General features: G+C 51.1%; 1 protein-coding gene across 20 annotated transcripts in view; it reads left to right on the plus strand.

Moving 5' to 3' along the window:
* The window catches only part of CEP250 (centrosomal protein 250), a 46,388-nt gene extending 22,982 nt beyond the window's left edge, over nt 1–23,406 (plus strand). For 19 of the 20 annotated variants that reach the window (XM_067707943.1, XM_067707951.1, XM_067707949.1 and 16 more), the window contains 16 exons: nt 16–185; nt 6,000–6,167; nt 6,574–6,708; nt 7,989–8,132; nt 8,764–8,897; nt 9,823–9,961; nt 10,908–11,250; nt 12,102–12,223; nt 13,219–13,339; nt 14,378–14,499; nt 14,972–17,590; nt 19,214–19,327; nt 19,510–19,665; nt 20,110–20,211; nt 21,158–21,220; nt 22,774–23,406. In XM_067707943.1, the coding sequence (XP_067564044.1) occupies nt 16–185; nt 6,000–6,167; nt 6,574–6,708; nt 7,989–8,132; nt 8,764–8,897; nt 9,823–9,961; nt 10,908–11,250; nt 12,102–12,223; nt 13,219–13,339; nt 14,378–14,499; nt 14,972–17,590; nt 19,214–19,327; nt 19,510–19,665; nt 20,110–20,211; nt 21,158–21,220; nt 22,774–23,037 (4,916 nt within the window). In that variant the 3' untranslated portion in view covers nt 23,038–23,406. The remainder of the gene's footprint in view (nt 1–15; nt 186–5,999; nt 6,168–6,573; nt 6,709–7,988; nt 8,133–8,763; nt 8,898–9,822; nt 9,962–10,907; nt 11,251–12,101; nt 12,224–13,218; nt 13,340–14,377; nt 14,500–14,971; nt 17,591–19,213; nt 19,328–19,509; nt 19,666–20,109; nt 20,212–21,157; nt 21,221–22,773) is intronic. The other variant, XM_067707950.1, reaches the window with a different exon arrangement.
* The last annotated feature ends 2,983 nt before the right edge of the window (nt 23,407–26,389 follow it).

Here is a 26,389-nt window from a genome sequence, read left to right on the forward strand (position 1 = left end):
TCCCTGGCATCTTAGGGGAAGTGAAGTGCCTGCAGCTGGAACTGGACACTGAACGGAGCCGGGCAGAGCAGGCACGGGATGCGGCAGCCAGACAGCTGGCCCAGGCTGAGCAAGAGGAGCAGGCTGCCCTGCAGCAGCTGAAGTCAGCCCATGAGGAGGAGGTGAACCGGCTCCAGGAGAAATGGGTAGGTGGTGGTTGTGGCTAGGGGATGGGAGAGACAGACAGCAGCAGATATACCTGCTTATAAAAGTGAAATCTGAACAGGACTAGTCTGGTTGGTCACCATGGTGCAAAATCCAGCTTCTAGCTAGTAAATGAGTTAATGTATGGAAAACACTAATAATAGTTCCTGGTATACAGTAAGCTCTATATTTGTGTTAGGTGTTGTTGTTGTTGTTTCTGTATGTATAGAGACTTAAGAATGGATCCTGGGATTTAGGATCGATAAACTGGCCCCAGGGTGTAAAGGGAGCAGAGGAATGCCTTGGACCTATTATTGCCCAATTCAGAACTGTGTTTCTTTTGTCTTTTAATTATTTGATTTAGTCCATTTGCTTTTATTGTGATTATAGGCATATTTGGATTTATTTCCACCATCTTATGCTATTTCTCTTGACTTTTTTTTTTTTTGTGGTACGCGGGCCTCTCACTGTTGTGGCCTCTCCCGTTGCGGAGCACAGGCTCCGGACACGCAGGCTCAGCGGCCATGGCTCACAGGCCCAGCCGCTCCGCGGCATGTGGGATCTTCCCGGACCGGGGCACAAACCCGCGTCCCCTGCATCGGCAGGCGGACTCTCAACCACTGCGCCACCAGGGAAGCCCTCTCTTGCCTTTTTACACCTTTTGTGGAGGGGAATTCACCTTTCTTAACTTCTTTTAGAGGGTTATATCGGATTATTAAATTGTATTCTTTTCTCACTTCTTTTTTTCTCTCTACTGCTTTGGATGATATGTACTCTATTTTTTATTCTTTTAGTTCTTTAATATTTTAAAATACATACTTAATAAAATCTCAAGTTAATCAGTATATTTACCCTTTTCCTGAATGACACAAGGACCAGAGAACATTTTACCTGCATTCACTCCTCCCAACCTATCAACTGTATTAGTCATTGTGTTTAGTTATTACTAGTTGTTAACACCATACATTATGTGTTTTGATTATTTTATACAGTCAATAATTGTTTAGATACACTGAAAATTTTACCAGGTTTTTTTTGCTCACCATTCCTCCTTGCGTGTCAGGCTTTCTATTTGGATTTGTTTTCCTTGAAGTAGAATTTCCTTTGGTGAGGGTATGTTGGTAGTTAATTGTCTGAAAATGTCTATTTTACTTTTATTCTTTTTTATAGATTTTTCCTTTTTTATTTTTTATTGAAGTATAGTTGATTTACAATGTTGTGTTAGTTTCAGGTGTACAGCAAAGTGATTCAGTTATATATATATATTATGTCTTTTATTTTGCAGATTCTTTTCCCTTATAGGTTATTACAAAGTATTGAGTATAGTTCCCTGTGCTATATAATAGGTCTTTGTTATCTATTTTATATATAGTAGGTATATATGTTAATCCGAAACTCCTAATTTATCCCTCCCACTTGTATTCTTGAAAGATAGTTTCACTGGGTATAAAATTCAGGTACAAATTCTAAGGTAACCGTTATTTTCTGTCAGCATACTGATTGTTCCGTTGTTGGTATTGAGAAGCCTCTAATTAGTTGTATGTTAGAACTTGGTGTAACCTTCAGATATCTTAACTTTCTGTCTTAGATTTTTCATGTATACTTTTTCTACACTGTATTCTGGGTGATATTTTTTCAGATCCCTCTTCTATTCACTAATTTCCCTTTTCAACTGTGTCTAATCTGCTTTATAGTCTATTCACCAAGTTTTAAATTTTATTTATTAAATATTTTATTTCTCAACATTTTGTTTGGTTATTTTTTCAGATCTTCTTGGTCATTTTTTAGTGTCTTCTCCCTAATTTATATTTGCAGTCCCCTCTTTTATTCTTTAAACACATGAAACATACTTTTATGCTGTCTAATAATTCCAGCACCTAAAATCTTTTTGAATCTCTGTTACATGTTGTTTCCCTTGGCTCTCACTGATGACCTTGGCCCCTATGTGTTTTGTGATTCCTGACTCTGAACTCATGTTCTCCGGAAATTTTTCTGTGGGAATCCTTTTAGGCCTGAGGCAAAGGAGATTTTCCTCAGAGATTTGCTTTTGCTTCTCTGAGGAAGGTGAAGGACTAGCATCCCAGGACCACCTTAAAGTACAATTTCTGTTTAAAGTTTTTGGGCCACATTCAGGCCCTGAACCCACATGAACACCAGCCTATGGTTATGAATTCTCAAGTGATATATATATATATAGCCCTTTGTGAAAGTTAAGACAAATTTTCTTGCTATTCCCTTCTGTACAGTGTTTTGTTTTCTCTCTCCCCCACTTTTTCTCTCTCCCTTTTTCTTCCCCTTTTCTCCCTCTCTCAAGTTTATCCATTTACTGAGGACTGTAGCCCAGGGATGGGTGGGTGTTTTTCTGAAGAGCCACATTGGGCCTTGCAGACCATACAGTCTCTGTCACACTCACTTTTCTCTGCTGCTCTAGTGCAAAAGCAGCTGTAAATGACATGTATGTAAATGAGCATGGCTGTGTTCCAATAAAACTCTATGTATGGACATTGAAACTGAATTTCATATAATTTTCACATGTCACAAAGTCTTATTCTTCTTTTGACTTCTTATCAACCATTAAAAACATAAAAACCACTCTTAGCTCACAGGGCCAGGTTTGGCCCATATGCCATAGTTTCCTGACCCCAGATAGCCCTTTGGAGGTCCAGCCTTATGTCTCCTGTCAGGCTCCCCACCCTTTGTTTTCTGTTTTCTTTGCCCACATTGCCAGAAAATGAATTTCAAGGTTGTTAGGTAAAGTAAATACCTCCAGTGGAAAGCCTGTTCTGTGCTCATTTACCTCTTTAGATCACAAGTATTGCTTTGATTTTGGCTCCAGTGAAATTTTCATTATTTTCCTGCTGGCTCAGTGATACATTAAAATATATACTTAATAGTTAAATTGGCATTTTTTTTGTTTGTTAGTTTGTTTTGCCCTTTTACAGGTGGAGGGTTCAGAGAGCTTGTTTGTCAGATTTCTGGAAATGGAAGTTGACTTGTGCTTTGTGTGTATTTGTGATTTGATAGTTATTACAAGGCAGACTTGCTGGCAAGATGGTAGCCAGAAGTTTGCCTCTTTTTAGAATTATGTGCCTAGATTATAGTAGGTACTTCAAAATATTTATTGAATGACCAGTGTCCAGAGGCAGTTCAGTTTCCCAGCAAGAATCAGTCATACCACCCACTGAAAACCCTACAAGTAAAAGAAGCTATAAAACTTCTGAATGATGTGTTACCGCCTGATGTAGACTTGGTATCTGTGGAAGGACTGACCATCTCATGGCCACACCTGAATCATGGGAAAGTCTCTTCCGTCTTTTCCTTTCTTCTCAGTCAGATAATCCCCCTGACTTCTGATTGTCTGACTTTATGATCTCCCTACTGATTGAAAGGGTTGAAAGCCCGCGTAACTCTCGAGAGTCTGTTAGTTTTTTGTTTTTTGGCCACGCCACACAGCATGCAGGATCCTAGTTCCCTGACCAGGGATTGAACCCAGGCCCTTGGCAGAGTCCTAACCACTGGACCGCCAGGGAATTCCCAGAGAGTCTGTTAGTTTTAACAGTGCCTGCCTTGTCCTGGAATCCTACCAATTAGAAAAACTCTTAGGGGTTATATTCTCCATTCTTCCATCTAGTGTCTGAATCCCCTTTAATAGCAGTGATAGTGGATACTTACTTACTGAGCACTTTCCCATGCCAGGTACCATGCTGAATGCTAGTCACGTTATTTCAGATAGCCTACACAACCACCTAGTGAGGAAACTGAGACTTAGAGAAGTCACTCAGGGTTACCTGGCTAAGAAGTGGTAGAGCAGGGATTAACCATTTCGTAGCATTTATGCTATGTCCACTTCTACAATATCCCTTCCAAGGGTTGCTTAGCTTCTGTTGTATTCCATCCATTGGAATGCCCATTTATTTTTAGATAGATCTAGTTATTAGAAAATTGTTCCTTAAGCTGAGCCAAAATCTATTACCTGAAACAAATCAGCCTTAGATTTGCTTGGAATACCTCACCAACATGGTTGCTTTCCTCTAGACATGATACACATCACTCGTGAACCAGTGTGCAGAGTATTCTGATCCACAAACTAGGCAGCAACGCTTGACTGTTACTTCTGGACATCACAGAATTAGCCCTTCTGGTAGCCATAACACACTTCTAACTCATATTGAGCAAATAGGTCAGTTTTGTTTTGGTTTTTTTGACACGTAACTACTATTACATTCATCTTTCCCATATTCTTACAGTTGGCTTTTTGAACCAGAGTGTATGATTTGATATTCATAGCTGGTCTATTAACTGTGGTATTATAGATCACTGTTCTTAAGCATCTTAATAGGCCAGTAGCTGAAATGTGATTCATTCAAGCAATGCTGAGTTCTTACTGTCTGCCAGGCATGATGCTGAGCATTGAGGATACAGCAGAGAGCAAAGTAGACATGGTTCTCCTGATGGAGCTTCAAGTCTTGGGGGAAGATAGGTATTAAATAAATTAATACATAAATGAGTAACTGATGACGGAAGTTCTATGAAGAAAAAGAACTGGGTGATAGAAGAAGAAGAACAAAGGGGGACCGTTTTGAGCGTATGGTCTGGGAAGGCATCTATGAGGAAGTGTCATTTAAGCCATGAGTGACGGTGGGGTGGGAAGAGCAGTCCAAGTAGAAGGAAAGCATGAGTCAAGGCCTTAAGGAATGGAGGTGCGTGGTGTCCTCCAGGACCTGAAAGGAGGCCAGTGCAGCCAGAGTGTAGCAAGTGAAGGGAGAGTGCACAAGACGATGTTGGAAAGGGGTGAAACACTAGAGGCCTTCCCACTAAATGTGGATAACTACGACTTAACGAACATTTTAAAGGAAAGGTGATGAAGATGATGATAGCTATTGGCTACTGAATGCTTTCTGGGTGCTCAGCACCATTTAAAGTGCTTTACACGACTTACTTCACTCGTGAGAACAACCCTAGGAGGACCCTGTTGTTATCCTCATTTAAAAAAAATCTTTTTTATTTTATTATTATTTTTTTACACAGGATTTATTTAGGCCATGGTGTGCAGCTTGCAGGATCTTAGTTCCCGGACCAGGGACCAAACCTGCGCCCTCAGCAGTGAAAACGCAGAGTTCTAACCACTGGACCGCCAGGGAATTTCCCTGTCCCCGTTTTTATAGATGAGGAAACTGAGGCACAGAGATGCGATAGAAATGAACTGAGGTCACACTAGTAGTACTGGGGTAAAGACTGTAACCTAGGCAGCCTGGCTCCAGTGCCCTTCACCACCATCCTGAGATCCTAATAGAGGGGCTGGATTCGTCTAGGAGATCAGGGAGGGTGTCGGTCACTGATGGACCTCTGGGAGGACCGGGATGCCCCATCCTAACGCTCTTGTATCGTATAGGAGACAGGCTCGGCCTGGCTTTTTGGGAGGCTAATCCTGTCACCCTGAGCAGGGGAGTGGGGACAGCAGAGAGCGAGTCCGCCCCCTCAGTTTGCTGTTACAACCACCAACCATGATGTGCTTGCTTTAAAATAACAGATATTTGTAGCTTATATGAGGGACAGTTGCGCTTTAGAAAACACTTTTCCATGTATTATATCATTTGATTTGTTTTTAATGAATCTCATTTGATCCTCATAAAATTTGGCGAGATGGGCAAGGCAGGGTGATTAGCCTCACCTCACAGATGAGGAAGCAGGCTTGTCACGTGAGGCGCCAAGGTCACACAGCTGGTGAGCAGTAGGCTTCTTGCCCTAACCCGGTTCTCCTTCTGCCTCCTCTCCTCACCCCCTCGGCTCTAACGGTGCTTCCTTCGTACGACCAGGAGAGAGAGCGCTCCTGCCACCAGCAGGAACTGGATAAGGCTCTGGAGAGCCTGGAGAGGGAGAAAATGGAGCTGGAAACGAGGCTGAGGGAACAGCAGGCAGAAACGGAGGCCATGCGGACACAGAGGGCAGAAGAACAGGCCGAGGCCGAGAGCGCCCTGTGCCAGGTGGGCAGCTGGGAGGACTGGGCTGCACGTCCACCCTGTGATCCCCCTACCTTGGGCCATTTCCTTTCCCACTCCCGAGGGTGGTGCTGCAGGGGCTTCCAGAAGAGAATGTAGCTTCCCACTCTGTTCCCCATGAGCAGGTGATCAGTACCGTTAGCTGCACGGCTGGCGGCATGTCCTACTTCCTGAGGGAGGGCTGTCGTTTACCACATCCTGTCAGCTTGCAAACCAGCAGCAATCTTCGTACTTCCTGGCTCTCAGTCAGTGGGTCCAGACCTTCCTTCGCCCTCAGCCCCCACCCCATTTGCTAGAAGAGCCCTAGAGCAGCTGGCGTGTGCTTGTGGCCTAGTGGGTGAGCATGGTGACCCCTAACCCAACAAGCCCTCGCCCTCCTGCCCCTCCACAGATGCAGCTTGAAACAGAGAAGGAGAGGGTGTCCCTCCTGGAGACACTGCTGCAGACCCAGAAGGAGCTGGCAGATGCCAGCCAACAACTGGAGCGGCTGAGGCAGGACATGAAGGTTCAGAAGTTAAAGGAGCAGGTACGGAGGGTGGTTCTGGGCAAGGAAGAAGAGGCAGCGTTGATTTGTTCATTCACATTGACCTGCTCTTTGGCACTTCTTTGCACCGGGCCCTGCCTAGGTGCTGACATTTGACCAACAGAAAGGTGTGGCACAACGGTGAACATGACAGTCATGGAGTTCTAGTGGCAGAGCAGACACAAAATAAGTGAGATAATTACTGGTTGTGATAAGGGCTGTAAAGGAAATAAACAGGACGATGTAATTGAGAGTGATTCAAAGGAGGCCTCTTTGGACAAGGTGGTCAGGGAGGGCCTCACTGAGAAAATGACATTTGAGCTGAACCATTAAGGTTGAAGAGCCAGACCCGTAGAACAATAAGGATGAACCTTGAAAGCATTATGCTAAGTGAAAGAGGCCAGTTACAAGAAGGCACACAGTGTATGATTCCACCTGTGGGAAATATCCAAAACAGGCAAATCTACACAGACAGAAAGTAGACGAGTAGTTGGCAGTGAGGATGGGGGATGGGGAGGGTACAGGATTTCTTTCTGGAGATGATGAAAATGGTAAACAAATGATCATGGTGACAGTTGCACAACCCCGTGAATATGCTAAAACCATTGAATTGTATGCTTTAAATGAGTAAATTGTAGGGTATGTGAACTGAATCTCAATAAAATCGTTAAAAGGAAAAGAAAAGAAGCCAGCCATTTGAAGAACAGTTTAGGCAGAGGAAATAGGTATCATAAGGGCCTGGGACAGGCAGAAAGGGCCTGGGACAGTTCAGGACAGACAGGAGGCAACATGATAAGCTTGGGGGCAGGAGCCCTTTGTCAGCCATGGTAGGACCTTGGACTTTGTTCTAAGGGCAGTGGGAACATGTTGGATGGTATTTAAAAAGCAGAGTGGGACATGAGTTATTACATACATATTTTAAAATACTTTAGCTGCTGAGGGGAGAATTTTGTGTGTGTTTGTGTTTGCCTGTTTGCACGTGGGCATGGTGGCATGAAGTGGAAACAGGGACACCCGGCAGGAGGCTGCTGCAGTGGTCTGGGTGAGGGACCCTGGCCGAGAAATCCTGGGTGAGCAGTGCACTTGGTGAGGGAGGAGAGGGAATAGGAGGTGAGGACTTGAGGTGACAGGGTATCATGGAAACAACGTGGATAGCTGGGCCCTGCCTCAGCTTTTGGCAACCCAACCAAAACACCAGTATTTATACAACACGGATTTCTGTAACATGGATTTCAAGACCAAGGAAGCTTTCTTCTGCTCCCTGCTGTCTTCTCCCTTTGCAGGAGACCACTGGGATGCTGCAGACCCAGCTCCAGGAGGCTCAGCGGGCACTGGAGCAGGCAGCCCAGCAGCACAAAGACAGCCTCGCTGCCCTCCAGGAAGAGGGCGGCACCCTGCTGCGGGATAAGATAGACCTGCAGAAGCAGGTCCCTGCTCCTCTCTCCCAGCCCAGCACCCTTCCCCAGCACAGCCAGGCTCTCCCACTCCCTCTGGCAGGACGGGGGAACCTTGGCTGCCTGAGCCTGGGAGGGGGAGGGGAAGCCCCAGTACTGAGTGGAAAAGTGAAGGGTGCTCAGAGCTGTGCATGTGCCTCCCAGATCCCTGGGGTAGTTAGTAACCTCTCTCAGTGGGGACCACAGACCTCAAAATTTCTTGGCAGCCCCATAGATCCAGCCTCCCCATAGATCCAGTATTTTTATACCAGATTGCTTTTCCTTCTCAAAATGCTATATCAGATGATGGTCGGGTTGTTTATTTTTAAAAAAATACAATCACTTGCTCATCACTTGGCCTTTGGACAGAGTTACATTCAATCAAGGTTTTTATTTGTGCCTGCCTCTATACAGCATATGTGAGGCTGGGGAGACAGGGGACTAGGCTGGATGGTACTGGCAGAGGGAGGTGGATAAGAACAGCATGTAAGGGTTGGCAGGACCTCCAGAGATTTGAAAATGGGCTGGTGACTCTGGTAAACCTTGAAGGACCCTAAAGCCCTAGGTGGGAAGCATCCTCCCACCACCCTTCCTGCCCTTGGTCCTCATGCCCTTGACTTTCCAGGTGGAGGACTTGAAGTCTCAGCTGGTTTCCAAGGAAGACTCCCAGAGGTTGGTGGACCAGGAGGTTCAGGAGAAGCTGAGAGAGGCCCAGGAGTGTTGCCGAATTCAGAAGGAGCTGGAGAGAGAGAAAGCCAGGTAGGCTAGACAGGCCATGGAGTTGGCTTTTGCCTGTCTGGGTCCAGGGGTCACTGTGAGGTTGACAGTTTGCTCAGGGCACCTAACCTCTCACGTCTCCAGCTCTGGGCTGTACAGGTAGCTGTGTGGAGAGGGCATGGTCCTTGTCTCCAAAGCTCATGCTTCATTCATTTAGCAGATATTTAGAGAACACATAGCACGCACCAGACACTATGCCAGGGGTTGGGGATATATCAAGACAATAGAGTCTCTGCCTCAGTAGAATTTATCGTTTTGTGGGGAAGACGTTAATCAAATAACCCCCAAAGGAAAGTATTGCAGGTTATGTTACCTGGAGTCTGAGGAGGGAGAAATCCTTTTGTTGATGAAACTAGAGGCAGGAAGACAAGGTAGGAGACTGGTACAATTGTCCAGATAAGAGAACCAAAGCTGAACCGAGGTAGGGTCGTAGGCAAGGGGAGGAGGGAAGGGGTTTAAGGGGTGTTAGGGGAGTTGGAATCAGTTATTTGTAGTCTTAAAGTGGACCCAGGTGGGATGAGGGGAGGATGCTGTGATGTGGTCAAGACTTCTAAGGGTGAATGGAGGTGCCATTCAGTGAGCTGGGGAACATAGTAGGGGTGACTGGTGGGAGGGGAGGTGCAGAGGGGTTGGGAAGAATTGGACATGTTGAATTTGAGGTATTGTATAGATATTTCTGGAATTTTTCTAGAGAAGAATAAACTGTGAAGTTGAAATGAAATATATGCATGAAGGACCTAGGAGCACTCAGTAGGTGCTCAGTGTATGGAGGCTTTTATTGTTATACTGGAATCATTATCATCACTGTTTCTATTAATTATTAATGCTGTGTTAGAGCAGTCAGATGAGAAGGTAGTTCTTCACTCCCTGAGAGAATGACCCAGCCCTCTGAACCTTCTCTTTTTAGCTTGACTCTGTCGCTGACGGAAAAGGAACAGAGACTCCTTGTTTTACAAGAGGCTGACTCTGTTCGACAGCAAGAGCTGAGCTCCTTGCGCCAGGACATGCAGGAGGCCCAGGCAGGGCAGAAAGAGCTCAGCGCCCAGGTATTTCCCACCCCACTAAGAGCCCTCTTCCTTGGTGGAAACCTCCTTCTGGAGTCGGCAGGTGATTGCTCAGTCACGCTGAGACCTCAGCAGCCCTGGCGGAGGGGGCAGCCAGGACCGGGCTGGGTGGGGCTTGGCAACCTGACCCAGAGTTGAGAACGGACCCTGTGGGGAACCTGATGGCCCAGAACACAGTGCCCAGAGGGGCAGAGCTCACACAGGCCTGGTTCAAGCCCAGCCGCTGCCAAGTGTGCCTGGTCTGCCTGGCAAGACACAGCAGGGGGAATAAGTATTACTCCAGACGGGGTCAGCGGCAGCCTCTTGCTTCCAGGGACTCAGTCTGCTCACAGCAGGACCCCAGACCTTGTGCACAGAGGAAGGATGGAACTGGGAGGAGAATAATGAGGAAGTGAGAGCTAGACGTAGACTGTGGCAGATGAGGACCCAGGTCTGCCTGTTAGACGATCCTGGGTGTGACTCCCAGCTCCACTGCTTCCTGGTTGTGCGAACATCACTTTATTCAACCATAAAACAAGGATGATAATTCTTAATCATTATAGGAATATATAAAGTGTCAGGAACACAGTAAGCATTCAATAAATGGTAGCCATTATTATCGTGACCGGTCTTTTTAGGCTCAGTGTCAGTGTTTCAGGCAGATTTCTAATCATAGCAGGGAGCTGGCATAGTTGCCAGGGGGACCAGGGCCAAAGCCCATTTGCATAGCCCAGGCCCATGTGTCAGGAGTCCGTAGGTGGGCATGTAGGTTAAGCCTAGGGTTACACTCATTCCGGAGCCCTCCCTTCCTGCTGGAGAGCTGAGCCTACTGAAATCCTCCCAGCCCCAGTCAAGGTTTGCACAGGGATTGAGTGGGGTCAGGCCCAGGAGGGTCTGGGGAGAGGGTATCCATTCCCTGCTCAGAGTGACCATACTTCCTCTTTGGCAGGTGGAATTACTGAAGCAGGAGGTGAAGGAAAAGGAGGCTGACTTTCTGGCCCAGGAAGCACAGCTGCTGGAGGAGCTAGAGGCAGCTCGAGTAACAGAACAGCAGCTACAAGCTTCCTTGTGGGCCCAGGAAACCAAGGCAGCCCAACTACAGCTGCGACTGCGCAGCACGGAGAGCCACCTGGATGCCCTGGCAGCGGGACAGCAGCCTGGGCACCAGGCCCAGGTCCAGCTGGCCAGCCTCTGTTCTGTCTTGCAGCAGGCCCTGGGGTCTCCTTATGAGAGGGGGCTTGAGCTGAGTGGTGGGGGAGACTCGGCTTCCTCCCTCTGGGGCCCTGAGCCAGGTGAGGCAGCCACCTAGGAACTCAGTTCTTTGGTCAAAGCCAGGCCTAGCTCCCAGGGGAGAAGGGAAGGGAATGCAGTTCCTTAGGCAATACTCATCAAGGCCAAGGCCACAGACTCTGGGATTAATTCAATCAGAGTTTGAACCCCAGCTCGGCCATTTGCTAGATGTGTGTCCTTGGGCAAGTCACCTCTTCTCTTTGAATTTGATTTTCTCAACTATAAAATGAGGGTGTTAAAAGTACTTACCAGGACTTCCCTGGTGGCGCAGTGGTTGAGAATCCGCCTGCCAATGCAGGGGACACGGGTTCGATCCCTGGTCCAGGAAGATCCCACATGCCATGGAGCAACTAAGCCCGTGCACCACACTTACTGAGCCCATGTGCCACAACTACTGAAGCCCATGAGCCTAGAGCCCGTGCTCCGCAACAAGAGAAGCCACCGCAATGAGAAGCCCGCACACTGCAACGAAGAGCAGCCCCCTCCATCCGCAACTAGAGAGAAAGCCCGAGCACAGCAACGAAGACCCAACGCAGCCAAAAATAAATAATTTTTTTTTTTAGAAGAAGTACTTACCTCTTGGGAGTTTTTTAAGGAGTTAATAAGATGACAAATAAAATCGTTCACACAGTTCCTGGCACTTATTAAATGCCTAACAAATGATAGCATTTTCTAATGCACATCACAGTGCCTGGCACGTAGGTATGCAGACAGGGCATGATGAACAAACTGCTGAGAAGGGGTTCTTTGAGGAGAAGAGGGATGGGTGGGAAAGCCAAGGCCAGGTCTGGGAGGTATGGCTGTTTCTTTTCATAGTGCAGCCAGGTCAGGAGGTGTTTCCTCACTTTTTCAGACCAGAATGGAGCTAGGATCCTCTTTAAGAGATGGCCCCTGCAGACGGCTCTCTCAGCTGAGGCGGTAGCGTCTGCCCTCCAGAAGCTTCACCAAGACCTGTGGAAGACGCAGCGGGCCCGGGTATGTGTCTCTGTTCTCCTTCCTCAGGCTCTTCACGTACGCCGAAAAAGACTTGTGAAGCACTTTGACCTGTTTTATTTCTGACGTAAAGTTGGGATGAGTACCACCTCTGTCACTTACTACCCGGCAACTGTGAATAAAGCATTTGGCGTCCTGGGCCTTGGTTTCACTAGTAAAGTAGGGCAAATCGTGCCTGCCTCACAGGGCGGTGAGGAATAAATGAGTGAGGGACTCGAGTGAGCCCTGTAAAACGTGATACTCTGTATAGACCTGTGATACCGTTTTGCATCATTTTCCTCTCAGCCATGAATTGTTCTTGGTGTCAAGACCTCCAAGAAACACCTGACAAATTGGGGATCGCTGAGGTTTGAGGTTGCCATTTATAGGAACATTCTAGGCCTAAGACTGAACTAAATGTCCCCCAAATTCCACCTCACAGTGAACCCATCAGTCAGTAAAAATTGAGTGTCACCTATATATATGCCAGCCGCTCTGAGCTAGGGATACAAAAAGGAGAAAGACCTGCTCTCTGCCCTCAAGAAGACTTGTGACAGGGCTGAGCAACCAGGCTGCATCCTAAGATAAAGCAGAACTGATAGAAATAATTGGATCAATAACAGATGTACATGATAATAATAGGAGGAAGGGACAATTGGGAGGGTCAGAAGGAGGGAAGCAGTGACCTTTGAGCTAAGCTTTGAAGTAGGAGTTTGAGGAGAGGAGAGATGATCCCGGGCTAAGACTTCAGCAGGAGTTCTGTTTCAAAGACAGACGAGTCAGAAGGGGAACCCTAGGCTCCAGCCATTTGGAGCAGAGCCTGTCATCCCTTCCAGGAGCCAAATGCGCATGAGTTCAGAGGTAAATAACCCAGCAATCTGAGAGTAGGTCCGTGATGGCAGACCCTGACAGGCTGAGGGAAGAGAGGGATCGGGCCCTGAACTGGGGCGGCTTTTTGGAAGATGAGGAACTTGAGTTCCACACCCTTTCTTTCCCAGGATGATCTGAGGGATCAGGCCCGGAAGCTGGAACAGCGTCTCACTGATACAGAGGCTGAGAAGAACCAGATCCACACAGAGTTGCAGGCTCTGCAGAGACAGCTCTCCCAGAACCAGGAAGGTGAGAAGCTTAAGGCAGGGGTGGGTTTGGGGCAGAAGAAAGGAAAGGCAGGAAGCCCAGTGGGGCGGGATCAGGCCCGGGAGCCACTGCTTACCCACAACTGTGAGATTTACCTAGAGGCGTCTCCAAAGGGGCGATGACCCCCCACCCCGTGAACTATTTTGTGTACTTTGCTTGGCCTTTGAGAGCCGTCCTGGAAGAAGGGATTAGGAGGAACAGATTTGGTGAACTGAGGGAAGTTGCTAGCTAGGCTTCTGTTTTTTCTGTGAAGATTTAAAAACTGGCACCCTAAGGTCAGGTCTATAAGAACACTGTAAAATTCTATGTCTTTCATCATTTATCAGTGTTACTTATTTTGTTATCTCCAACTATGTTCTCAAATGATTAACCTTTGACAGCAGAAGGATTATGGGCTTGTTTGGGAGATAGGAAGAGGGGGAAATCTGGGGAGAAGCTATCTGTGCCACAGCCAAGGGCTAGGAAGGGTGGTGACTACTAGGAAAGGAAAGGAGAGGGGAGGGTCTTGCGACTCAAGGCCCAACTGTAGAAGGGAAGAAGACAACGTGGGGAGTCGGTCTGGGTCTTAAAAGTATCCCAAACGGCTCCCTGAGAGCCACACACATACAGTTGGGTTCTGGTGCATTTTGCAGAAATGGAGGGTACCCAGCAGAGCAACCCTGGTCTCTAGGAACCTCTGCAAAATCATAGACTTAGGGACTGGAAAGGACCTCCAACATCATCTAGCTCAACCCTGTCTGGAATCCAAGGTTGAGAATCTGTGATCGGGATGGGAAGTGTTGGGATGATTGTCAGGCACTGCTGGAGCTGGGCAGCAGATGCAGACACGAGTCTGGAAGCAGCAGGGAGCCTAGACAGACAGGAGCAGCTGGCAGACGGGTGATGCCTCTATGAAACTGGGTGTAATTCTCTCCTTCTTGGCCTTTTCCTCCTTTGATTCTATTCCCCATCTTCCATCTGCCTCTACGTCCCTCCTTTCCTCCAATCATGGTTCTTCCTCCACTACCTGTCTTCCCAAAGAGAAATCCAAGTGGGAAGGAAAACAGAACTCCCTAGAATCTGAGCTGAGGGAGCTGCGTGAAACTGTGACATCCTTCCAGAGTCGCCTACGGCAAGCAGAGCTCCAGGGAATAGAAGCCCAGGTAAGGTGTTTCTGGTTTGGGGGAGGGGTTGCTTCAGGAGTAGTCCCTCAGGGCCCAGGATCGAGCCCATCCTGGCCCATGGTCATACCCCATCCATATGTAGTGCCCAGCTTCCTTCAGCAGTGTCTCTGTTTCTCTGGCTCTCCCCACATCCCTGAGGGCCATTATTAAGGCCCTAGTGAATCCTCCTTTAATTACTTTTTCTGAATTGAGGTTGAGATTTTTGTCCCTTTCCCTGAAGGACTAGAGTCTGGGATGACTCATTTGCAACAGTTTTTCCCCTCTGAGCACAGCAGAGCCCGGGGTAGGGTAGGGATATTCTTTTACAGTATCAGCCTAAGTGGAACACCCAGTTCCTTTTGCCCAAATCCTTGACAATGCTGGTGCTGCAGAGGAAGGAAAGGAAGGGCCTGTGTTGGAGTGACAGTTTCAGGGAAGTATAGTTTAAGGTGGTTTTGCATCTTGTTTTCAGAATGAGCGAGAGTTACTGCAGGCAGCCAAGGAGAACCTGACTGCCCAGGTGGAACATCTCCAAGCATCTGTGGCAGAAGCCAGGGCTCAGGCAAGCGCTGCTGGGGTCCTGGAGGAAGACCTGAGAACTGTGCGCTCAGCACTGAAACTGAAAAACGAGGAGGTGGAGAGTGAGCGCGAGCGAGCCCAGGCCCTGCAGGAGCAGGGCAAGCTGAAGGTGGCCCAGGGGAAGGCTTTGCAGGAGAATCTGGCTCGCCTGGCCCAGACCCTGTCTGAAAGAGAAGAGGAGGTGGAGACTCTGCAGGGAAAAATCCAGGTGCTGGAGAAGCAATGGGAAATGCAAAAGGCTGCTTTGGAAGTGCTGTCCCTGGACCTGAAGAAGAGGACCCAAGAGGTGGATCTGCAGCGAGAACAGATCCGGGAGCTGGAGGAGTGTAGGTCTGTTCTAGAGCATCTCCCCGTGGCCGTCCAGGAGCAAGAGCAGAAGCTGACTCTGCAGCGGGAGCAGATCAAGGAGCTTGAGAAGGACCAGGAGGCGCAGAGGAACATCTTGGAGCATCAGCTTCTGGAACTTGAGAAGAAGGCCCAAGTGATTGAGTCCCAGAAAGGACAGATTGAGGACCTGAAGAAGCAGCTGGTTACCATGGAACGCCTGGCCCTGGACCTAGAGGAAAACCACCACAAAGTGGAATGCCAGCAAAAGGCGATCGAGGAGCTGGAGGGCCAGAGGGAAATGCAGAGGGTGGCTCTGACCCACCTTACACTGGACCTGGAGGAGAGGAGCCAGGAGCTGCAGGTGCAGGGCAGCCAGATCCAGGAGCTGGAGAGCCAGAGCACCCTCCTGGCAAGAGAACTCCAGGAGAAGGACCAGGAGGTGACGTCCCAGCAAGACCAGATCAAGGAGCTGCAGAGGCAGAAAGAGCATCTGACTCAGGACCTGGAGAGGAGGGAGCAGGACATGGTGCTGCTGAAGGAAAGGATTCAGGTCCTGGAAGATCAGAGGACCCTGCAGACCAAGATCCTGGAGGAGGACCTGGAGCAGATCAAGCTGTCCTTGAGAGAACGGGGCCGGGAGCTGGCCTCTCAGAGGCAGCTGATGCAGGAGCGGGCAGAGGAAGGGAAGGGCCAGAGTAAAGCTCAGCGAGGGAGCCTGGAGCACATGAAGCTGATCCTGCGCGATAAGGAGAAGGAGTTGGAATGCCAGCAGGAGCGTATCCAGGAGCTTCAGGAGCACAAGGACCAGCTGGAGCAGCAGCTCCAGGGCCTACACAGGAAGGTGGGGGAGACCAGCCTACTCCTGACCCAGCAGGAGCAGGAGATAGTGGTCCTGCAGCGGCACCTGCAGGAAGCCAGGGAGCAGGGGCAGCTGAAAGAGCAGGCACTTCAGGGTCGGCTGGACGAGGCCCAGAGGGCCCTGGCCCAGGGTGCCCGGGAGCTCGAGGCCCTGCAGCACCAGCAGCAGCAGCAGGCCCAGGGCCAGGAGGAGAGCGTGAAGGAACAGGCGGGCTCGCTGCGGCAAGCTCTGGAGCAGGCCCACGCCACACTGCAGGAGTGCCAGGCTGAGCTGGAGGGCCACAAGGAACACGCGCAGAGGCTCCAGGAAGAGCTGGCAGTGGAGAGACAGCGGGTCCAGGCCCTGGAGGAGGTGCTGGGTGACCTAAGGGCTGAGTCTCGGGAGCAGGAGAAGGCTCTGCTGGCCCTCCAGCAACAGTGCGCCGCACAGGCCCAGGAGCATGAGGCGGAGGCCAGGACCCTGCGGGACAGCTGGCTGCAGGCAGAGGTGATGCTCCAGGAACGGGACCGGGAGCGGGAGGCCCTCCGGGCAGATGGCCAGTCCTCCCAGTGTCGGGAGGAGGCTGCCAGGGTCCAGGCTGAGGCTCTGCAGAAGGCCCTCAGCAAGGCTCAGGCCACCCTGCAGGAGAAAGAGCAGCATCTCCTTGGGCAGGCGGAGCTGAGCCGCAGCCTGGAGGCCAGCACGGCCACCTTGCAGGCTGCCCTGGACTCCTGCCAGGCACAATCCCGGCAGCTGGAGGAGGCCCTGAGGAAGCGGGAAGGTGAGATCGAGGACCAGGACCTCCGACACCAGGAGGCCGTGCGGCAGCTCCAGGAGGCACTTGCCCAGAGGGATGAAGAGCTGAGACACCAGAGGAGGCAGGGACAGCTGCTGGAGAAGGCTCTGGCCCAGCGGGGCCTAGAGGATGCGACCCAAGAGAAGCAGGAGCCAAGGCATGAGAGAGAAGAGGAAGAGACGAGGGGCCTTCGTGAGAGCCTAAGGCAGCTACGGTGGACTCTAGCCCAAAAGGAAGAGGAGATCCTGGAGCTGAGGGAGGCCCGGCCAAGGAAGGGTCTGGAGGACTCACCCCCCAGCCACAGAGCCTCCCCAGGAGAGGAGCCGTCTCCCACACTTGATTCCTCAGGTCCCAGGCTGCAGCGGGAGCTGGAGCGACTACAGGTGGCCCTGAGGCAGACAGAGGCCAGAGAGATCGAGTGGAGGGAGAAGGCCCAGGACCTGGCACTGTCCCTGGCCCAGAGCAAGGCCAGCGTCAGCAGTCTGCAGGAGATAGCCCTGTTCCTGCAAGCCTCTGTCCGGGAGCGGGACTCGGAACAGCAGAGGCTGCAGGTGAGTCACCCCGTGCGTGGGAAGGGCTGGGGCAGAGCCCGGTCTGCCTGGGCTCCGGGGCTGCCTGCACCTCAGGGTGTAAGAAAGCTGAGGTCACGAGCACCTCAACAGAGTGGAATCCAGGTTACTGTGCTAGTGCGGTGGGGGAAGATGTGGCATCCACAGTCCCTGCCCTCCTAGAGCTGATGGTCTAGTGGAAAAGCAGTTATAATGCAGTGCCTAATTAGGGTTGGTGCCTGACACGTGAAGTTTCGTATGCTCTGAGCATACCGGAGGGACCACCCCACCTTTCCTGGTAGAAGTGGTGTTTAAGATTAGATCTGAAGGGACCAGTAAGGAAAGAGCCAAGCACAGGTTGAGGGAGGGAGAGGAAGAAGGAGGAAAGAGAGCGTGGAGTATCTGTGAGGGATTTCAGACTGCCAGGGACAGAGAAGAGGCTCTGGCAAGAGAAGAGAGGACAGCAGGGGGCCATCATTTAGGGCTTGTCAGCATGTTAAGGACCTGGGTGACCAGTGCGAAGTGGATGAAGGGTTTGGGGCAGGGGAGTGACACGATCAGGTATATAGTTCAGAAAGATGGCTCAGGCTGCCGGGGGAGCAACTGTAGACCTCGGGAGACTGACCAGGAGAGAAGTAGGAATGGTTATTATCTTCATTTTATAGTTGAGGAACGGCAGTTAAGAGAGGTTAAGTAACCTGTCCAAGGTCATCCAGCTAGTAAAGGGCAGAACTAGGGTTAGACCTAAGCAGGCTGGCCTCGTACTACTAAGCTCCTCTCTCCCAGACAGCCTCCACCCACACGTGTACCTTCCGTTCCTCTTCTCTGTCTGTCCTCTTGACCTTTACCATTTATGAACCCTATGGTGCCTAGAAAATATCTAGCACTAGTCTTCCCATTTATCTAAAGGGGTTTAATCCCAGAGGCTTAATCTAAGCTTCACGTGGTCTTTTTGTGTGTGTGTGTGTGTGTGTGTGTGTGTGTGTGTGTGTGGCCGCGCCTCCCAGCATGTGGGATCTTAGTTCCCTGACCAGGGATCAAACCCACGCCCCCTGCATTGGGAGTGCGGAGTCTTAACCACTGGACCGCCAGGGAAGTCCTCACTGTGGTCATTTTACAAACGAGGTAATTGGGGTTTGGAAAGAGCTCATACCTTTACCCAGGTCATATAGCAAATACGCGATGACACAATACCCGGCTCTATGTGATTCCTGGGTCCATGCTCTTTCCACAACACCTAGTGCTCCCAATTGTCACTTAGCTTAGGGGAGATCTAAAACGGGAGTTCCCTGGTGGCCTAGTGGTTAGGGTCTCACTGCCGTGGCCCTGGTTCAATCCCTGGTCGGGGAACTAAGATCCCACAAGCCATGCGGTGCGGCCAAAAAAATAAAAATAAAAATAAAATAAATAAATAAAATGAGACAGGTTTTAGTCCTAGTCCACCATGTATCCTTGGGAAGATCCCTCTCTGCTCCTTAGTTTTATCCACCTGTAAAATGAAAGTTATCCACTAGAATAGCTCAGAGAAGCCAGGAAAAGTAAGACTATAACCTGATGAGAAAATTGTTGAGGACGGAGTGTGGAGTGGGTCTTGATATGAGGCCATAATGGTGTGACTCACCCCAGGATGAGTTGGAGCTCAGCAGACAAGCTCTGGAGAAGGAGCGACTCCACAACCCAGGCCTGACCAGCCGAGCAGAACGGGGGCCCAGAGGAGACCCCGGCGCCCAGCTGGGAGAGGTGAGCTGGGGGCCTGGTGGGAACAGATGGCCCAGGAGGGAGCGCCTGTCCAGGGGCTTGTCCCCTTCCCCTGGGAATTGGGTCCCTGTAGCCCAGACCTGCCAAGTTAGTCCTTTGCCCTCTATCTGTTCCCCACCTGTCTGAGGGGCTGCCCGGCTGAGACGGACAGGTCTCTCCTTCAGGTCTCGGGAGCGAAGACTGAGCCGAGTCCTGAGGTGGAGGAGAAGCAGCTCTGGGAGCAGAGGCTTGAACACCTGCAGCGAGCGGTGGCGCGGCTGGAGGTTGACCGAAGCCGACTGCAGCACCACAATGCCCAGCTGCGGACCACCCTGGAGCAGGTGGGGGACTCCTGTCCTCAGCTCCCTCCCCGGTCCGCTGGGCATGCATCTCCACTTCTCATGCAGCCCCCAGAGAAGGGGTTAGTAAACTATAGCCCAGGGGCCAAATTCAGCCCACTGCCCGTTTCTGAAAATAAAGCTGTTTGGAGACACTGCAGTAGTCGTGACACAGATCGAATGGCCCACAGCGCCTATAATACTACAGAAAAGGTTTGCTGGCCCTGCTTCAAAGGCTGAGGAGGCCGGCCCCACCTCCTCTGCCGCAGCAGCACTTTGCACTCAGGGCTGCCTCAGCAAGTGCTCTCCTCAGCCCAGTTCAGCTTCCCACGGCTGCTGGCCCGTTATACTTGCCCCACCCTCACACCGGCCTCCTCTCAGAAAAGGCGGCTCTGCTCCAGACCCAGAGCCAAGCCCAGCCCTGACTTCTCACTCGCATCTCGGCAGGTGGAGCGAGAGCGGAGGAAACTGAAGAGGGATTCCCTGCGAGCATCGCGGGAGGGCGTCCTGGAGAGCGGCGAAGCCACGGCACCGTCACCCACCCAGCAGGTTTGTCTGTTTCATCGACTGCAGCCTCAGGAGAGCCCAAACCCAGCCACTAGAAACAGCCCTCTGCAGTGCGTATCCCAGGCTCCCCTTGCAAGGGGAGGAGCCACTCCAGCCAGTCCGTAGGGCCCCTCCTGACCGGGCTCTGCCCCACCCAGCACTGTCCCTGACCCGGAAAGGAGGCCCAACATCAGTGGGCGGGGCTGGAGTCAGCCCTGCTTTCTGAGGAACCCAGCCTTCACTGATACACAGTCCACCTGCCCCCCGACCAGTGCTTCAGGCTCCCAGGAGCAGGCCTCCTGGGGCTTCTGGTCTCTCCCTGCATGTAGGTGTTGGGTGGTGCTTGCCAGACCTGGATGTTCCTAGGAGCTTGATAGCAGCTTCATGGACCTCTTAGACTTCCTTGCCCTTTGCAATACTGAATTTACAAGATATAGGTCCAGGGTAGTTCCTGGGGCCAGAAGGATCTGGGGGAAGACACCACAAACCAGCACTCTTTTAGTTGAGTTATGCCTGTCAGTAGACAGCCTTGGGGCCTGGCAGGTAGGGACTGTTTCTGGTGTCTGAGCACCTCCTAACCCTCCATCCCCCTTCCTTCAAGGAAAGCTTCCCAAGGGACAGGCCCCTTGTCTTACTTCCCCTCTGCATCCTTAGCTCACGGACCAGGGCTAGCACGAAGCAGGTGTGTGCTGAACTTTAAATGAAGAGGTACCTCAAAGAAGCAGTCCCATACAAGCCTTTGGGACATTTGGCCTCAGGTCTCCATTGCGTTGGTTTGGGCCTTCTGGGGCTTCTCCTTGCCCCAGGGCCATGGTGCCCCAGAGAGTTCAATCTGAGTTCAGGCACTTCTGGCCCATAGCCCTTGCCCTGGTCCCCAGGATTGTGAGGAGGCCTGCACGAACTCCGGTGGAAGGCCTGTTCCAACAGGAATGGCATTTGTCTTCCACAGGATGGAAGAGGAGGACAGAAGGGCTCCTCAGATGCCAGGCACATGGCTGAACTGCAGAAAGAGGTACGTTCTGGAAGGATCCGTTTTCTAAGCCCCTTTTCCCTCCCTTGCACTCAGGCAGCAAGGCTTTGGTGTCTGCTATGTGCTTGGCCCTTTGTGCACCTCCAGCAGGGAGAGGGGAAATAGTTCCTGCCTAGAGAACTTCAGTCCTTGTGGGAGGCAGGCAGAGCCCCGTCTCAACTCCATCTCCCACACTGAGTGGACTTAACCTCCCACGTGCTTAGGGTGGGACTGGGGAAGAAAGCACACTCCAGGCCCCAGACCTCCTACTTAGGAAAGAAGAGGGAAAGGCAGAGGAGCAGATGAAGATTTTAAGAGGAGAGACTAAAGCAAGCAGAAGCATCCTGGCCTCCTCTGCCCTCACGTGCACCCAGCACACCAGGCAGAGTTGCCTGGCACCAGCGCCAGGATCCATACCCTAGAGCTCAGGTCAAGCTCAGGGGAACTGTATAAAGTGCCTTCTTGCCTCTTAGGCCTCCCCTAAAGGTTCACCCTGTCTTTCAAGGCCCAGGAGTAATTAGAACTGTGGAGTTTTGATTTCTGAGCCTGTTTCAGAAATCAGTAGTCACTACTGGCAGGCCCTGACTATACAGCTAGACCTAAGCTATTACTTTTTTTTTTTTTTTTTTTTTTTTTGCGGTACGCGGGCCTCTCACTGTTGTGGCCTCTCCCATTGGGGAGCACAGGCTCCGGACGCGCAGGCTCAGCGGCCATGGCTCACGGGCCCAGCCGCTCCGTGGCACGTGGGATCTTCCCGGACCGGGGCACGAACCCGTGTCCCCCGCATCGGCAGGCGGACTTTCAACCACTGCGCCACCAGGGAAACCCTAAGCTATTACTTTGAATTCTCTTAAACTCACACAAAGCAATTGCTGAGACAGGGCCCAGACTAGGGGGAGGCAAGACAGGCCTCACTGTTGACCTGGAGCTCCTCCTTAAATTTTGCACCCTAGGAGCATCTGTTGCCCCACCCTAGTCCTGGATGTGCCCTGACCTCCCAAAAACTTCACCTCCTGGGGCCCTCAGTATACTCATCTTGAGAAATGGATCAATCAGTGATTCTCAACCCTGGCTGCACGTTAGAACCACCTGGGGAGCTTTGAAAAAAATACTGATGCTCAGGCCTCACACCTGTCTAATTAAGTCAGAAAATTTCTTAAAACCTTCGAAAGGGGGCATGGTGGAGCTTCCTGCAGGGATGAAAGCATCCTGTATCTTGATTGAGATAGTGGTTATATATGGTATGTATGTTATGAAATTGGTCAAAACGTACTTACAATCTGGGCATTTTATTACATGTAAACATGTGAATAGTCTGGTTGGTTTCTTTAAGCTCTCTCTCTGAGTCTCCTGTGCAGCCAGGGTTGACGATCACTGGATTCTCCGATTGCCAGCAGCCCTTCCCCCAAATGCTGTAAAGCCTCATCCGGAGATTCGTGGGTGAGGTGTTCATTCAAACGCTGGTCTGACAGGAGCCACAGGAGCCGAGCAGGAAGGGTTGGGGCAGCTTCGAGGCCCTCCACTGCTCTCACCCTCTTGGTTTTCCTGCCCCCCAGGTGGCCCTGCTGCGAGCCCAGCTGGCCCTGGAGCGGAAGCAGAAGCAGGACTACATCGCCCGCTCAGTGCAGACGAGCCGTGAGCTGGCGGGCCTGCACCACAGCCTCTCTCACTCCCTCCTCGCCGTGGCCCAGGCCCCAGAGGCCACTGTCCTGGAGGCCGAGACCCGAAAGCTGGATGAGTCCCTGACTCAAAGCCTGACATCCCCTGGGCCGGTCCTGCTGTGCCCCAGCCCCAGCACTGCTCAAGGCACCTCCAGGTAGCAGCTGCAGCAAGAGCAGGACACGGGCCAGCCTGGGAGCACACAGACAGACAGAAGGCCGTAGAGCGGGTCGTGGCCCCTCCACACAGCTGCTGTTTGCCAAAGAAAATTCTGACTCTGTTACCCAGCCTGGGAGCCCCAGGTCAGCTGGCATTCCCCGGAAGAGGGAGGGAAAGCTGCAAGGCTGGGGGAAGGCCCTGACTCACATGGGAATGAGGCACATCACACTTGCTGCCAGCCTGCGGTCACCCAGAGAGCGCCTTTCCCTGGCCAAGGGGCGTCTGCTGCCTCTCGCCTAGAACTCATCATCCAGCACTCACCCGCTCGGACACCTCCCCCTCCAGCAATAAACCCTGGGTCTTTGCATTTGTTCTCTGCTGCTGTCTCTACTGTGTAGCTGGGCAACAGCCATACATCAAGGGCATCTATTAAGGAAGAATTCACTGAAGATTCCTGCCAGGTGGCATGCATTTGTCGTCTACCTGCACTCTGATAGAGAAGGGCTACAGAAGATACACAAGACAAAGCCCCTGCCCACAGGAAGCTCGAGCCCAATTGACAATAACAGGCAGATGAGTCAGAGACAGTTGTGTGTGCTGCCTGGAAGTGCTGTAGAAATTCCAGGGGCTGAGGCAGGAAGGTATGAACTGGCCCTTGGTGGCTGGAGAGGAGTTGGGAGGGTTGCTAAGCATACTGGTGAGAAGACTGGTCGGCCTTAGCAGGGTGTGTTTGCGCTGAGGAATGAGTCACGAGGGAGAGGAGGGAGGGCCTTGGGATCTAGATTTGAACTCATGGATAATGATGAACCATCATATGTTCTTGACTTAAAACATGTTCTGGGGACTTCAAAAACACTGAGCTGGCTTTTGGCTAAAGTCAGCCTCTTGAGTTCAGAAGTTCTATCTGGCTTCATTCCCCTTCTGCGCTGGGTGAAAGGCCTCAGGGTGTCCCTTTCTGGGCATATCAGCTGCAACCGACTGTGGCCCCCTGTAGTCCAGCCATAGGTCAAGCCAGGAAGGAGGATGGAGTGTGGCAGGACTTGTCACTTATGGCCTGGCCCTGGTTTAGGCAGTGTACAGGCTTAAGACCTATTGTTGGAAACTTCCTCAAAGCCTAAGAGAGAACAATTTTCTTTAAAGAAGCAGGCATGGGATTTCCCTGGAGGTCCAGTGGGTAAGACTCTGCAGTCCCAATGCTGGGGGCCCAGGTTCAATCCCTGGTCGGGGAACTAGATCCCACATGCATGCCACAACTAAGAAGTCTGCTGCAACTATGAGCCCACATGCTGCAACTAAAAAAAAAAAAAAAAAAAATCCCGCATGCTACAACTAAGACCCGGGGCAGCCTAAATTAATTAATTAATTTAAAAAAATATATATAGGGCTTCCCTGGTGGCACAGTGCTTAAGAATCTGCCTGCCAATGCAGGGGACACGGGTTCCATCCCTGGTCAGGGAAGATCCCACATGCCGTGGAGCAGCTAAGCCCGTGTGCCACAACTACTGAGCCTGTGCCCTAGAGCCCGTGAGCCACAGCTACCGAAGCACGCGAGCCACAACTACTGAAGCCTGCGTGCCTAGAGCCCGTGCTCTGCAACAAGAGAAGCCACCACAATGAGAAGCCCGCATGCAACAACGAAGACCCAACACAGCCAAAAAATAAATAAAAAATAATGATAATAAAAATTTTTTAAATAAAATAAAGAAGCAGGCATGACCTTCTTCCAGCCCTCCAAACGTAATCTGTGATTCCTCTTACCTAGGCATGGGGATGGAGCTAAGGCCGGCTAAGAATGTGGGAGTTTAGGAGCAGCACCACGGTCCCCCAGACCTACTTACCCGGAGCTCAGGCCCCATTATACCCCGTCACACCACACAGAGTGTGTAGGGGGCTGTTCACAGCTGCTGGAGCTTGGTTCCAAAGCCCACGCACGGGACTCTGCACAGATGCTTAGTATAAAACAGTTTAAGACCCCCCAGAGCTAAATCTGGGGCCCCCAAGATGCCAGCTGGTCTCTGCCTCTAGTCACATCCCTGTGGCTCAATCCTTACCTGGCCTTTTCGATGCTAGGAGTTCTCAGGGACAAACGAGATTTCTCTGGGCTCCTTACCTTTTTTGGTCCCCCAACTCTGGTTCTGTAGCTTAGAGCCTGAGAGCGGGACCCTGTTGTTTACCTTGGAGTTTCTTCTCAGTTCTGTTATCTATAGGTTGCAAGCCAAGGCCTTAAGCCCCACACACCTTCTGGGAGCAGGGAGAGAGCTTTCAGCAGATGAAAGGCGTTGTAGAGGCAGCCAAGCAAGGTCTTCATTAAGTAATAAACTATATCTGCTCCTCACTCCCCATCCAACCCTCAGTAGCCCCTCGCCCTCACTCTAGACCTCAGGCTAAGGCCTCCCCTCCCCACCAGATATTGGTCAGGGTTAGTCTTCAAGTGTAGACTACATTCTTGCTCTCACATTCTTAGCTTGTGGATGATTTTCTGCTCCAACTTCCTAAAATACACTTTCTTTGACCAACAGTAGGATCAGCTGTTTGGAGGGTCCCACCAGTAACAGAGCCAACTGCTCTTCTTATCAGCTCCAAACCCAAAGAGAGAGACCTGAATTGGAGAAGCACGAAGGAAAGAATATGGGTCTTCCAGGCAGAACCCAACCTTGCCCCAAGGCATCAGGCCAGAGCTCCATTTCCTTCTCTTTGTCACGTGCAACAGGCCATAACCAGAGCAGTGAATCCAGCGGATGGGCACTGTCTGTGACCATCCAGCCAGTTCTCACGGATACAGCAGAGGGTGGTGTGATTGATCTCCTGGGGGAAAGGAGGTCAGAGCTGAGCACGCAGGTCTTCTCCATCCACAAATCCTCCCCCTCCCTCCAGCCTTCTTTCCTGCTTTGATAGAGGCTGCTACAGGCCCCAAAGTCCTGAGAACAGAAGGGGGCGAGAGCTGAGTCAGAGTCTGGGCAACGTTCTTGTTCCCAGGGAGCGCTGGGTCTGGTGGGTATGACACCCTGCTCGCTCAAAGAGCCTCCATGCTTTGCATGTTAGAGCGACAATCACCACGTTGCAACCTAATACCTTTTCTCATCTGCTTCCCACCCGGGGACTACGGGAGTGCTAGGCAAACCAGGCAGACACCCTGCTGATGCAGGCAGGCTATGTAGATGCTCTGGAGCCAGCAGCAGAACTTCCAGAAGTACCTGTGGAGGTGGGGAGACCCCACCCACAAAAGCAGCAAGGCATCCTCCAGCCCGAGAATTCACATGCAGGCCTCATCTCAGCCCATGGGACAGGTCCCTTGGGCAGTGAGTTGGTTCAGTTGTTCGATCTTAGGACAGATGATGCCTTTAGCAGTTCCCC

The sequence above is a fragment of the Pseudorca crassidens genome, chromosome 15 (assembly GCF_039906515.1).
Source record: "Pseudorca crassidens isolate mPseCra1 chromosome 15, mPseCra1.hap1, whole genome shotgun sequence".
NCBI lineage: Eukaryota > Metazoa > Chordata > Mammalia > Artiodactyla > Delphinidae > Pseudorca > Pseudorca crassidens.